Source organism: Xylocopa sonorina, chromosome 12 (genome assembly GCF_050948175.1).
Source record: "Xylocopa sonorina isolate GNS202 chromosome 12, iyXylSono1_principal, whole genome shotgun sequence".
Classification (NCBI taxonomy): domain Eukaryota; kingdom Metazoa; phylum Arthropoda; class Insecta; order Hymenoptera; family Apidae; genus Xylocopa; species Xylocopa sonorina.
The window spans coordinates 5,215,098-5,230,173 of NC_135204.1; the positions used below are offsets into that span (position 1 = coordinate 5,215,098).

Genomic DNA, 15,076 nt, shown 5'->3' on the forward strand with positions numbered 1-15,076 from the left:
AATATAGTTTTATAGAAAACAAACATGCAATAATACTACATTATTTCTATAGATATAAGTTCTTACCGAAGAATGCTACACGTGAAGCAGGAAATGAGATAATAAATTTTCAATGAATTTATGTTTTTCAATTTAACATTTCTCGATTTGATTCGACTATGTGGAAAATATATATTTATTCAAAGTATTCACCTTTGAGCCGGCTCCTTGTTTAAAACAACGCTGTCTAATAAAGGAAAACTTCGGAAATAGGCGGCTCTGTGGGGAAGAATTTCAGTTGGTGGGTTCGTTTCGAAGTCCACGTTCGTTAATCTCTGCTCCAACACTTTCTGCGATTCTTCTATACTCGTACAGGACTCGTAACGCGTTGATCTTGTAATACCCTCTCCAATTTTTTTTCTGTCAAAAATGAAAGCATGAATCTCTTTTTTAATTCTACTCTAACGTAAAATAAATTGCAATAACGAAAACAAATATTTTTAAGCAGACAAACATAAAATAAATGGTATTCTTCAGATTTACCTCAACAAAGAGATTCTTTGATCAAAAACTCGTATGTTAAAATCAAGTTCACTCCACGTTGACATAACTTTGCTGTCGACGAGGGAGGCGAACATTTGTGTCTCTAAAAATCTTGACAAGAATGGCAAATGCTGCGACGGTTGATCGGATAAAAACGTGGCCTTATCAAAAACATGCATACTGTCTCTGTTATTCAACCATTCGTCTTTGTCCTGAAACACACGTTTCGTTTATCTTCCTTTTTATTTCAAACATAATTTTATATTAAAAGGAATACAGTTCTGCTCTTAAGTATTCGAAAAATACAAGCGTAGATGACTACCACTAAGTCCATAGTATGCATAGCTATTCGTGACGTAAGCGTGGTAAGGAAGATAAGGGGTCACGACCTCAAGTTCGAGGTCTCTCGCAACTGCGGCTGTTACGGTAGATTTGAAACGGTTCTGCTCTTAAATGTAAGTTATTGCTGCAATGTCTATGAATTTTAGAAATAGTTCGAATAATTATGAGCAGTAGTGCACGTAATACACTCGCCTCCTGATTTAAGTGGAGTTAAAATCCCGTAAATGGAATTTGCCATGGCAAAAAAAAAAATTTATTTAGCACTAAGATTTTCTCTGAAATTCAATAATTTAGATGGACGCTATAAGAGATCATTTTTTGATCCTATAAAATAAGGTCATGCACAAAAGCCACCAAGTGCTTGGAAGGACGAGTGTATATAAATTTTTTGTCGCACCTGACTAGGCTGAATAACGAAGTGTTCGTAACTAGAAAAAATCTGTACAAAACGGTTCAAAAACATCTCCCTAATGGCATTGTTAAACGTAAGCGTCTCTTGATACTCCTCTTGAGGTGCGAGTTCCCGTTCCTTGACGTTGTCTTCTACAGAATCAATATCTTCCACGTTCACCTCTACAATAAAAATGAATAGTAAGCAAAAATAATTGACACGATTATTCTTTTACCAGGAGTACGAATTGCATTTAATTTACATTTGAATCAATAACTTTTACAATTCATTATCATGGATTAGAAAAACTTGTACATACTGATCGATGTTATTAATCTAATTGCTTTTCTTTTTTACTTTTTCTCCTCGCTATTAGTTTTTAAATCTTACAATGGATTATCCCTAACTGCGTGAAGGAGAGAATTATGCGTGCCTTTTGAACGACGTTTACCTGTCCTTTTAGTGATATCTAAAATCCTTTGCAAGGGATCTGATTGCGGAGTTGGTTCCGGTCGATCCCAGTCCAAAACGTCGTGCAACGAGTGTTTTCTACGAGGAAGATGAAATCCAGTACCAGGAAGCGTCAAACTGCTGGTCATGATGTCACCGTTGTAATGATTTATGACCATGTTGTCAGTCCTGAAAATCCAATTCCAACTTCAACCATTGAAAGTAAAGAGCGCGACGGGCATGGCTGCGGCTGTCCAACTTACTTTCCTGTGTGCGGTACTTTGTACTTGTTTAGGAGAGCCTTGATCTCAGCGATAAATTGCATTTTATGCGGGAATACAGGTAACTCTTCCGGAAATTGGCTACTTTGCTTATCTATATCTACATAACAAAGATTTGCCTGCAATCGAGAATTAATACGTAAAATTAGTTTCTTTCGAGTACAAGAAAAAAATCGAAGGAAATTTAAATACAAGCGAACCTTGTATAACACGGTACCGCTCTAACGCAATCAAAGAATCTGGAAGATCTCCAATAATAGGAATTTTCAAATACTGCGTAGTCGTTAATTTGCTAATTACTAGTTTCGTGTAACATAAATTCAGATAACATAGCAGCACAGAGGAACTTAATCATTGCGTTACACAAGAATCACCCATACATATACTTATCTATTAATCATCGCAGTCAAAGAAATTTTTTCTAACTAAATCTCCTATCCGCTGATACCGTTCTACTTTTCCTTTCAGAAAATTTCGAAACCTCTTTTTTTTCTCAAAATAAACTTGGAACGCGCACGCTTCCTTTGTTGTATTCGATAAATATTCGAAAGTTGCTTATACAGAGATTTCCACGATAGATACTCGTTTATGATCCCCGCTACCGAGACGTTCCTAGTTCTATTCAGTGAAGCGAGCAACGTAATACGCCACGATTAAAAGCCAGTATATTGTTCAAACGCACGATGGAATGTAATCAACGATGTAACATTTCTATTTCTACGGTTCCTTCGACATCGATTCCAACTGTCGACGAGCACTCACTTCGCTGGCGATTTTCAGTATACCCCCCTCGCTCTGCGCGTGCAGGCCCATTATGAACGGGACTGGCGCGTCCAAGAAGTGATGCAGGCTAGCCGGCAATATGGGCACGTAGACGTGCTGCCAGGAGAACGGGAAGAGGAGCGCGGTGATACACTCGGACACCACCATCAGCTTGTGGAAATCCGTGCTCCTTAGCAACACCTGGTTCTCCAACAGGACGCAGGTGAACAACTGTATCACGCAATCGGCGCCAAGCCACGTGAACATGTCCTTCAGGGGGTAATCTAGCATCGGTAGCTCCTGCGACGGCGTCGGCTGATGGATGACCAACTCCAACGGGGACTTCGCCGGCTCGTCGTTCGGCACGAAGAACTTCAACGACTTCCCTGGCAATGGTACCGGCACGTTGTACAGGAGGTTGTACACGTACGACTCCAAGCTGAGGCCGGGTCCTGGATGTCTAGGAACACATCTGGAAATGTGAATCGTTATAGCGTTATAATGTATTCACTTTTCTTTTTTTTTTTTTACTACAGTGGGTTACATTGATTATGGGATGTTTTGAAGGAAACAAGGGGTGTAGAGGGTGAGATTATGTATTGGGAATTTAGAAGGGGTAAGAAATAAAGGGGAGGGTTGTACTTGGGAATATTTGTTTCTGATATTGGATTCTTTGGAATTTTTCATGAGAAATGTGCAGAATGCTACTTTGGAATATTGAATTTAAATTTGGAGATTTAAAGAGATCTTTAATATACCAAGACAATATCCACAGCGCGTTCTTAATAAAAGAGAAAAGAACAATTCTAATAAACACAGATTTCTATCTTTTATATAAATGTTAGATGCGTACACTCTGTATGATTTATTATTTTACATTATTCATTACGCAGGCGATTTGTTAAACTTCTCCGAAGAATTTCGAATCTCGAGAGAGATCCGACTTTCTTGCAAGTGTAATGAAACGAATTCTAAAAAAAATTCTTCCCGATCTTCCCGAGGAAGATGCAATCGCGAGATGCCATCGAGGAAAATTTCACGCCACTGGGGATGAGTTACACCGAAGTTCCTTGCAGAGGCAACAGTGCTTTGTCACGGATCTCCCACATTAGCGGAACAGGTGGTAACGGCGGGAGGTTTAGATGATAATCTGGAGTGTAGACGACGGTTGCTTACTTGTAGAGATTAGTGAGGAACGTTTTCGCGGCGTGGAGGTAAGGCTGCTGGCATAGCAAGGATATCGATTTAGTCACTAGCAACTTGTCTTTGGTCGAGTCGTAGTAGGCTAACGCAGCACCTGGTGAATGCGCTGATAGCTTGAAATGCCGTGGCAACGATCGCGTGTTGTGCCCATCCTGGCCTTTCCTTACCCTGCAAACGGATTTTTCTTGTACCTACACGCACATCCCTTCATTTCACGACATACTGAATCATTATCTCAAAAAATTCAGGAATTAAAATATATCTAAAGTCAGATTTTTAAAGCTTTATTGTTCCACATTTCCATTTGCGAAGCTCTGCTGTTCAAAGAGAACGTTGAATCAAAAAATAAAAGAAATTTTTCCTTTGCTTCGAAACAATTTCATTTTATAACAAAGCTATTCAACAAGTCTATCGCGTTTGGTGAATATTTTGAATCTCCTGTTGAACATTTTTATTTAGTTTAATAGGCAAGCAATTTTTCTTAAGTTTCGAAGTAATCTTTTTTTTAATACAATGCTTGTGTAATATAACAGGTTTTATTCTTCGTGCGTACTTTTATTTGTCCGTCTTTTCTGTGTCAAGATGTTAAATAAGTAAAATTATCCCGACAAATTTAAACCAGTTGCAAGGGACAATTCAGCATGTACAATGCAAAGCAGTTAAAATAGAACGGCGATTATTCGAGCAAGTAGAAATTTAATGTCCCTATAAATCGATAACACTATGCCTGCTCGATTATTTAGACGGGACTATTCTCCGAAAGAAGAGCTTCTGATTTATATTTTCAGATACGTTCCGCATCCGAAAGCAGTCCATGATGTGTTTCCCTTCGTATCTGTACCAGGCGGGACTGACAACTTTCGTAATTGCTTTAATCTCATAAATGGCTACTTCAAATCCATTGAACGCACGTTCCACTTTCATAGATAATTGCAGTTGTTACAAATTTCCAAGCCATCATCGAATAAGTAATATCATTGAATTGCAATTGCTGAAATATATAATCGAGGACTTAACGCCTACAGTTAATTAACTGCGAGCAATTCTTGGTGTAATACGATTCGAAAATTGAGAAAAACCCTCGTACAACGCGAAATGTTGCAAAAGAAAGTAGAGCAAACAGCTTGAGACAATGTTGAGGAAAGTTAAGAGGATGAGAGTTTCTTATCAAATAGAAAACGCCCTCGATTAGTGGCGCTTAATAGCCATGACGAATATTATTTATAATATATTAATATGTAATACTTTTAATGAAAATTGCTTTTATATAGACATTTCTCTTAATTAATAAAGATATAGTAATATGATTGTTTCATTTTTAGAACGTAATCTGCTTTTTGTACTAGTTCTTTACTTCGTATAACATGTCGTTTTTAGAAACCTAATTATCGTGTTATACGAGTGCTAACTGTATATAAAATATCAAAGTTGCATGATATCAACTCTCAAAATACAGTTAAAAAAGATTGATAAAGAATCGTTCGCAGCGTGGACGAAGAATATTCGATCCATCTGTACGACGGTCGGTAAAGAAGGTGACGTTTAGATCCAAGATGAGTTTATATATTCACGTTTTTAAGTACGAATCTGTCTTAGATATTTTTGTATCATTACTGGCTGGTATTCTATACATCATAGATTATTTTTGTCCAAACACGATCTGCAAAGATTTATACGAAATTGTTCATTTCAATTCATAAAACAAGATGTATAAAATTTTGAAAATTTTACATACTTCCTTTCTCTTGAAAGACTTCTCTTGAAGTATTGAATTCTCTTAAAGACTTTCTCTTGAAGTATTGAATTTGTAATTCTCGAAATTGATGCTTCAATTGCAATTGCAACAATTCGTCCGCGAATCGAGTGTGGTGTGCGTAAATATTTTTCAGGTCTAAGGATCGAAGAGAGTAAATAGTACCAAAGGAGACTCACGTTGGCGGTGTACCGTTTTGGCCGCTGCTCAGTTCCGTGATGTGCATCGCCTGCAGGGTTTGCATAGCCGCGCATATCTTCCGATTCCGGCACTCCTCGTAGAAAACAAGACTGAACCCGTAGGTTCTATGCCCGTCGTGCTTCGTGAGGACGAACGAGTGGAACGTCGGTTCCACCGAGTGTTTTTGAGTTCGGAATCTCAGGCCGCTCGGCAGGCAGAGCTGCAAGATTGAATATCTAATGAACAGACGACGCACGTTACGCCCCTTTTCATTTCTCCGACTACTCTCGTTTTTGTCCCATCTTTCAGTTCGCCTCTCATCCCGTTCTTTTCGCCTTCCGCCAAGTGGGACACGCGCCTAGCGCCACCTATATAACGTTGATCGCGAACAGCGTGCCCCTAACTCCGCTGTACCTCGAGTATCTCGCACTTATGATTTTACGTCCTAGTGATTCTATTAGTGTTCACCGGAAAGTACAGCTTTGCTGTTTCCTTTTCGTGTGAAAAGGGTTTTTGGGTGAAACCATTCCGCGTCGCGTGATTGAAATGATAAACGAAACGGACCAATGTTTGGTCTGCTCAGCTGAAACGTATCTAACAATCTTTTTCTTCTTTTCTCTTGGTTTTTTGAAATAGGCAGACGTATTTCTTACTGTTCAATATAATGAATACGCGAATTATCAGGTTTCTTCAGGCAATTATATTGTTTGTTCCATAGTGGATATTCTACTCTACGCTTTTTATCAATAATTGTATCTGTAGTCCTGTAAATAGTACAAAATTTCTTTAAAATTAAAATCATTTCTAGTTTCTATATTGATGGTAAAATTTCAAGAATTTCTTCAGTTCCAAGTTCATTAGTGATTTTAGCAGCACATTTTGCGAATGCAAATAAACATAGTGGGTAGACGATGAGCCACGCTACATAAATGGAAAGTCACTGTCAGTAAAGCGTAGGCGAAGTGTTAATACAGATTTGCAAAACTTATATAAGTTACTTTGAACTCTCTAAAAGAAGAATTCCATCGATACATTTTTGTTCCAAGTTACACACTTCAGAATTACTTATTTTACAATCGATAAGTTATTCGTCCTCAATCAATAATAATTATATTAACGCATTACCACTACTAGAAGGAACTGATAAATTAGTCGAATTAAACAAATTAGAGCAGATGAACATTGTAAAAAATACACGCATGCGTCACTCTAGAAATTACAATTTGCGAGAACGATATTTATCGATTACTTACCATGCAGACAGCGTGTTCGTCGAAAGGGTTCCACGGTACTGAATCTGGATAATGTCCCAGCACTTTGCTCTTGTATGCTCGGTCCAGAGGTGTGCATTGCAAAGAGTCACCTGGAAATCAAACAAAATAATATTCCGTTAGAAACCAGGAAGATCGTTTTACGATTGTTGGTCGTTGTTCGTTGGTAGAACAAACATCAATGTTATTTTCGAAACTTAATACATTCAGAGCGCTGCTGGCAGATTCCCACGCCATTGTAAAATCAACAGCTGCATAGTTGGCGCTGACGTAACTTTACGTTGCACGTTCAAATTCACAATTACACTTTTTCAACGCACAATTCCACAATTAGAGGCTCCGAATGAATTCGAAGCAATTGAATGTACGTGGTAGCCAACTTGTGGCGTTTAATAATCACAAACAGCACGCCTCGCAAATGATAAGTTGTAACACTTGTTAACAGTAAGTGAGACCGTGACCTTTTGGCCAAATACTTGGACACGTATCTTCGTCTGATGTAAGAGACTACCTTTTTAATCAATCTTCTTTTTTCAACGTCGCACAAGAGAGAGAGACATAATTCTGAGTTGTACAATAAACTTTCCATTTTAATCCATATATTTCACCTTTATCCCTTGCAAAAAGAATTTTCTTTCCCCCTTTTCACACCTCAGCACTTTTGTTAAATTTCAGTTTCCAAGTAGATTTCAAGTACAACACTTGGAAATTCGTAACACCAGTGTGCAAATCGTCAATACGACATCCCACACGCCTACAACCTTGTCCTCCTTGAAATCTCCTAACGCTTTCGAGCCAACAGCCCAAGAGGACGCTTCTCGCGACAACGCGTCGTCGCAGCTAAGTAATTAGTCCAAATTTTTCGCTGCACGGTGTACGTGCATACGTGACGTTCAACTCGGTCAAACGTTCCCCAGAAAAAAAGTGACGTACATACAAGTTCTCCAGTAGAGAGAGAGAGAGAGAGGGAGAAAAAAAAGAGAAAAACGTGAAAAAATTGCACGGTTTAAAAAGGAGTTTCAGGAGTGACGCTATACAGGAGTATTCACTCCAGTTTGCACATTGTTCTCGGCCCAACGCGGCCTAAGTGCGTCATCTTGGATACCTGCAATTCCTGGCCGCGCGAGCAAGAGGGAAAGTCTCTTCTTTCCTGAGAAAAATTAGAATCTCTCGACGGCAGCGTCGGCAAGTTGTTATTGAACGTGGTACATATCCCAGAGCAGCTCGACCTGAATGAGATTGTTGAGGCTCTGGCGACGTTCCAGCCGCCTCGCGCGCACGGCGAGCACAACAGCACCCTTGTGCAGGGTTAATCGTTCGTGATCGAACGGCCGCCCAAGGAGGCGGCTAAAATGTGTACGATGTGGGCTCGTCGAGAGAGAATTTGATTACACCGGGAACCTAATCGGCGGCTGAAGGGAAACGTGGCTTTTGCTTGTAAACGGGCTGCTTTTTCTTCCATCTCTCATCCACCCTCTCTCTTCCTCCATCCCTCTTTTCTCTTTTTAATTCGATTAGAGTAATATCAAATAATGAGTTATAACTAGATGTCGAATCGTTTGAGATTTTGAAGGAACAACGCGTCCTTAATCCTGTTCTTACAATTTAGAATCGACTTAGAAGTGTGATGTAATGTAAACAGACGTTCAAGTTGATATCTGCGATGGTATTAATCAATCGAATTTGAAATTTTATAGGTAATACACTGTGGACACCTCTTAACGATAAAAAGATTAAAGCACGTCGCCCATGGCCCTCCGTGGGTCGTCGAAATCTCTCGTTCGAAAGCTCTTGGCATCTTTCCCCGTAAAAATTACCAAGGGCTGCTGTACCAGCCATAACAGTTATCGCCAGCGATGCAACGCCGTAAAAACCTTTATTTCCTCTAGGCTGGATCAAAGGAAAGTTACGTGACGAGGGTTTCGTTCCCTCTCCCCTCGACTCCTAGACGATATTCCCGTCTGCCACCAGCCACAATTCCAGCCGGATTGTCCTGGAAAGAAACCCTGAACGAGCTCGTATTGTACTGCGCCATTACACGTAACTTTTGCTGGTTTTTCTTAGCTGCTTGTCGCTTGTACCTCGTATGAAAGGTGTTCACGTGATACGATGAATACAATGCGTATTTTAAAAAGGTATTCGGAAATCGACTGTCCAGGGATTTTCCATACTTCAATGTGAGAGCGCGTTGACAAAAATTTAATTAATTCAGGTTAATTATATTTTGTTTTTAACTCTATTTGTGATGAATAAATTGTTTTCTCTTTTACGAACGAAATATTTGCTTTATGGGTATTTGATAAAATTAAATTCGTAGCGCAGTTTGTACCTCAATTGTAAAGGAAGGTTTTTCTGTAAAATAAAAAATTATTTGCATAGTATAATTTTATATAAAGTAGAGTATCAATAGGAAGACCATTGGAGGTAATAAAGCACTGATTGTTTTAGGATAAAATTGCAATTACGTAATTAGAAATTTTCAGTCTTGTCCCGCTATGTATTTTTAACTTGTACCACTTTTGTCTGGTTTAATATCTTCGTCTATATTGGGAATTATTATTCGCAGAACGAGTTGCAATCTCATCCAACTATTCCGGATAATAATCTTCAATGAGCGCATTGTACCCGTCTCTTGTGTGTTAATTAACTTTTGCAGTTATATCGGTATGAATGGTCCCATTCATATTGCACAAAAGGGCATTAATACATGCAGGATCGATTCAAAGGAATTGTTCTAAAAAACAAGATTCTCCTTACGTTTGCGCTATCTTTGCCCTTTGTTTAATTGTTAACACTGCATTTCTATTTGCCACAGTATGTACACTAATACGTGCAATCTCTCAGATTAGATTTAATTCTATCAAATTGAAACTGTAAGCAAAATTGCGATCACTTGTCTGGAAAATTTTACAGCGGTCTAGTTGAAACGTAGTGTACGTTAATAATTGTAAGATAACTCAGAAAGAGAAGGAAAAGAAAAGAAAGGACGTTCTATCTTGGATCTGTAGTGAACCCATAAATAAGGCTGCCTAACAGACTTGTGCATTTATCGTGGGGTAGCATTGTCAGCTCAGAAAGTTCTTATATATGAACCAATTAATTAAACGAAGACTCGTACGAAAACTGCTTTGGTGTAATCCTCCTGATACTTATTATTATTGATAATACGGTTCCCTGATATTAATTTTCTTCTACAGAAATTGAAGTTTACTACGTAAACAATATTTCCACGGTTTCCCAAAAAAATAGGGTACGCGCAATATTATCCTCTGCTAGCCGAGCCGCTCGTTTATCGTTGTCCCATTATTACATAATAATAAAAGGGTCCTCGCGAGGTCTGAAAGAGGTAATTACGAGGAGCGACGCAATTACGGGACTTTGCAACAATAGCCGACTAGATTATTCAATTTAGATGCACCTTTATCGCGGTAACAATTTCAGCTCTGAAAGCCGCGTAATGGGGCAGCAGGCATTTCGTTGCCGGATTCGTGGCAATCAGACGGTCACATTTGCCGATCCAAGGAATTCGGGCCCAAGATTAAGTCCGCTCGGTGATTTTAATTGCCACTATCAACTGTTACACGGTCCAATCTCCGCTTGGAAATTCAGTGAACGAGCTAACGACGATAATCCAATGAGCCGTGTGCCATTTGCCAGCCGCCAGTAGTGTTCGTGCCGTTAATACGCAGGTGAATATCTCTCCTCCCAATTCCGAATGTTCGATCTCCCCACCCGTTGATCAAAACGTCGACAGCAATAAAGAATTTTTGAAAAAATTCGAAGGCAACGCGAGAGAATAAAATCCAAACACCGCCAAGCGTCTCGTAATTCAGTGTCCAGCAGGCTGTGACAAAAAAAATAATTGATAAGAAAGACAGACACGAAAAATTGGGTAGCGATCTGGATTCTGGAATCTGAAAATTATAACAACGCGTGACCAGCGCCACCTGTAGAAACGCCGTCGAATAGAAAGGAAACGAACTGTTACCGTAAGTGGGGTCCCCGGCTTTCTCAGGGCTAAGAGAACTTCTGTGGACGCGCGAGAGGTGTTACATTATCGCGCTATCACACACGGATCGCAGTTTAATAACGTTCCCCTGCCGCGGGTGAAAGCATCCACGAGTTTCTTACGCGATGAAACGCCCCGGCGTTATGCACTCCTCTGTCGTCAGCGAGCTTAATTGACCGGAGGAAATTGTACGGCGATTGCTTAGTTAAACGGACGGGTGCTGAGGGCATTCACGAGCCGCGCGCGGAACGTTACATTTTCTGCGGCCTCATCGAGAAACGTACCTGGCCGTGTGATTGCGCCTCTTTCCGCGCGAGGAAATATGAAACCTTCGCGCACTCAGAAGTTTTCGAATCTAGGATTTTCCATGTTTTATTCAATGCTTTGTTAGGCTCTCCTTGCGCGCGCGCGTATGCACGTGACCAATACTCTATTGATAGGAATTAACGAGCTTCGTGTTATATATTCGCTTTCTGTCGCTGGTAATACTTTAAATATCGATAGATCGAGAGCTTTCATATTTATTCGAGATTTTACTTCGTTGTTGCTTTCAATTTTCTATTTGTTTTTTTTATTTTGTAATTAAAAATATGTGATATATATGAGGTATAAAAGATATTCAATGCGTGAATTGTTATACGTTGGATCTTTCAGAAAAATTAATGTTGGGGTAAGGAACGTTGCAGTGAAAATAAGGGAAAAGTGATCTCCGTTCTCCAAAGAACGTCTGGATACTGCCAACTATATACATACACAGTATTCATAATGAAGCGACGAACGGTAAAGAGATTTCGCTAGTTTCTAGCGCAACCGTCACGGATGAAGCCGTATAACTTAATTATTTGCCGAGAAAAAGAAGATTATGCCAAGTAATATTCCTGCTTTCACCTTCGCCTTTAACCCCAATCAGTGTAACATATCGTCATTTAATTAGATTTACGTAAACTGTACAGTTCCACTATTTGTCTGCGGCAAATTCAACAAAAAAAAAAGGAAACTATGAACAATCTAAAGTACAATCGAATAAAGAAACATTATATCTGATATTATTATAAGAAGTGTACCTACAGTAATGGCGGTACTTGGGACTTAAGATGTATGTACGTAATACAAATTTTATTTTATTCTTTTCTAATGGACAACAGTTTGTGTGCTACTTGAGAAGAATTTTAATTGATTTATTATAAAATCAGTATACCCTAATAATGGGAGAGAAGACGATTTTCTCCTAAATACGTTGCATTTAAAAATATTATTTAAACGTTAGGCATATTCCTGCAATTGTAAATGAAACAACAATTTTATCAGCAATCAATTAAACATATTTTCTTATTTCTCTTCTGCATTGTACTTTAAAAATATATTCCCAATATATTCTTCAAAGGAAATGAAATATCATTAAATCCTGTTTTATCTCGCTCGCTTTTAGCTGTGAAATATCATTGAGAATTCCCAACAACTTTCCTTTGATATAATGCTATGCTATAATGAACATAATATGTTTGGCGAATGGCATTGAACGAGTTGCATGAAATAAAATACGGGATACCACCTGAACGATATTACTATTTATTCCCGGTGACATATATTCCAAAAGATCAAATATATTTCTGAACCGAGCAACAATGAAAAATGTTCTTTTTCCAATTATAAAAAATTTTCAAAACTTCGACATTTTATCTTATTACAAAAATTATAATAAATCAAAGAAAAGTATGAAGTGTCACGACTTAACACTTGCACCCTTTTATTCCAATATTTCTGAATGGATCTTAATATTGTCATTATGAGAAAAATGAAAGTCTGACCATCTAACATAATAACAGAGATTGCATATAATAATTAGTTAGATGCGACGTAATGTAGCTCGTACATAACTAATTTCTAATATTATATAATGCTTCCTTAGCAAGCGCAAGGACTAACAGATCCGTCGTTAATTATTACTCGTGTAATGGTGCAACATAGATATCTAGTTTCTAAAATAATATAATATTTCGCTATTATATACGGAGAATCAGGCAGAACCCGCAATATCGTTGGAAACACCTTGAAAAGCTACGACGAACGGATAATCTTAGGTATCAAAAGAAACCACAGTTTTCTTTTACTTGCTAAAGCCTGCCACTTAAAAAAAAAAGAAAATTAAATATTAAGCTTGTAATCTTAATTCTACGATATTAAATTACTTCATCTGCTTTTAATATAACTCTTCTCCTTTTTTCAATCTTAACATTATTATTGATATCCATCATATTTGATATTCAGTTCATTTTCTTCCTTTTAATTTAACTTTTCTAATAGCTGTTTCCTCTGAAAATTTCAATATTCAATTTTAAATATCAATTCTATTTTTTGTTTCACTTAGCTTCTTTTAGTTTCTTAATTTTTTTCAGTTCTTCTGTTACAGATTTATTAATGAATTAGATTATAATATATCCATGTATAATTTCTTATGAAATATATTCTCAACCCCCATATTTAAGGGTTGTTTCCATCCATTCGTCGTGGATATCAACACATAAAAAATAGTGATACGTATCAAATATTTTTTTTAGAAGCACATCGTATACAAGTCTTATAAAAATCAACGACTTAGTCCAGAAGGGGTTGGGGGATGTCCCCTTATAAGAAAACCAGAAGAAGACCGGAAAAATCAATACTGGCTATTTGCTCACTATGTCTCCTCGCAAAACTGTCACAAGGTATGTCGTTAATTTTGAAAATGATCCAAATTATTAGAGGCTTCACATTTCTCTATAAAAAAGAGTCGCTCATAAATTGTAACAGTTATAAAATTCGTATAAAAAAAATTGTAATATATCAAAGTCAACGTTTCACGTGAAATGCTTTACTTTATAATGGAAAAAATATTCCAAAACGAAGCGTATACGATAAAACTTTAACAGAAAATATCATACAAGCGCCAAAAAATAACAAAAATCGATACAGCATTTTTCTTAAAGCTTGAAATTCACTCCGCAAGTCATCCACTTTTAAAATGCTCGTTTAGCCAACCCTTAACCACCCACAAGGATAATTCAACGCGTGCAAAATGAATTAGTTCACAAGCGGAAAGTGTTTCGAGGAGAAAAACAAAATAATGCCAGCCACTTCCTTTTATTTACCACTTCACTTGCACTCTCGAGTGTGTGCAACACTTTCTTGGAAAGCCTTGCATTTTGGAGTCGTTGTGCAAGTGGAAAAACCGTCGATTGAGCTACTGCAGCGGCTAGCAACATTTTCCGGGCCGATTGTTGAAACTTTATTAAAACTTCCCTCGCGAACGCTGCGAATAAACATCCGTAACGAGGAACACAAAGTAACTCCGCATTTATTACAATTTCTTGGATAACGACTTCGCGAGTAATTTCAACAGAGAATACTAGAGTCATCATCAATCTCATCCTCTTTTCTTAAATGGCCTTATTATTCATTTTTACTGAAGTTTCTTAAATTGGTCTTTTCCCAAGGACACGTCCAATATTCTTTAAATATTCTCTACAAATTGCATTACATAAATGAACATAAATTAAACGTATAAAACAAAGCGAGGAGGATGTAAAGTTTTAATTACTCGATTCTAAAGTAAGCACAAGTATATAAAAAAAAATGTATGAATTAAATTGTATAATGATAGTTCTCTTACATTCAGTATAATAAAAGGAGTATCCTCTGAGAATTCGAGAACGAGGGGAAATTTTCAAAAGACAATTGCACTCACATTATTGTTCGACGACAACGTAACATACGTGTCACGTTATACTCGTGTATAGTTACATAATGGGTACTTAACGATCACCGTGTGTAACGTGGCTAGAATAGCGTAAAATCAAACTAGAGGAACAAAGCATCTGTTACAGTCCCGTGGACGATGGATCAGCAAGGATAAAAGGCAGGAAGAAAAGAAGA

At 37.9% G+C, this 15,076-nt stretch overlaps 1 protein-coding gene across 5 annotated transcripts in view; it reads right to left on the reverse strand.

Annotated features, from left to right (window-relative positions):
- Pns (DENN domain containing pinstripe) overlaps positions 1-15,076 on the reverse strand; it is a 32,466-nt gene that overhangs the window by 6,088 nt on the left and 11,302 nt on the right. For all 5 annotated transcript variants that reach the window (XR_013102588.1, XR_013102589.1, XM_076905904.1 and 2 more), the window contains exons 2-10: positions 7,138-7,247; positions 5,884-6,104; positions 3,925-4,119; positions 2,749-3,220; positions 1,969-2,105; positions 1,707-1,894; positions 1,262-1,437; positions 523-734; positions 193-399 (exon numbers count right to left, since the gene is read on the reverse strand). Coding sequence is in view for 3 of the 5 variants with exons in the window: in XM_076905904.1 (XP_076762019.1) it covers positions 193-399; positions 523-734; positions 1,262-1,437; positions 1,707-1,894; positions 1,969-2,105; positions 2,749-3,220; positions 3,925-4,119; positions 5,884-6,104; positions 7,138-7,247 (1,918 nt within the window). In the remaining 2 variants the exon portion in view is untranslated. The remainder of the gene's footprint in view (positions 1-192; positions 400-522; positions 735-1,261; positions 1,438-1,706; positions 1,895-1,968; positions 2,106-2,748; positions 3,221-3,924; positions 4,120-5,883; positions 6,105-7,137; positions 7,248-15,076) is intronic.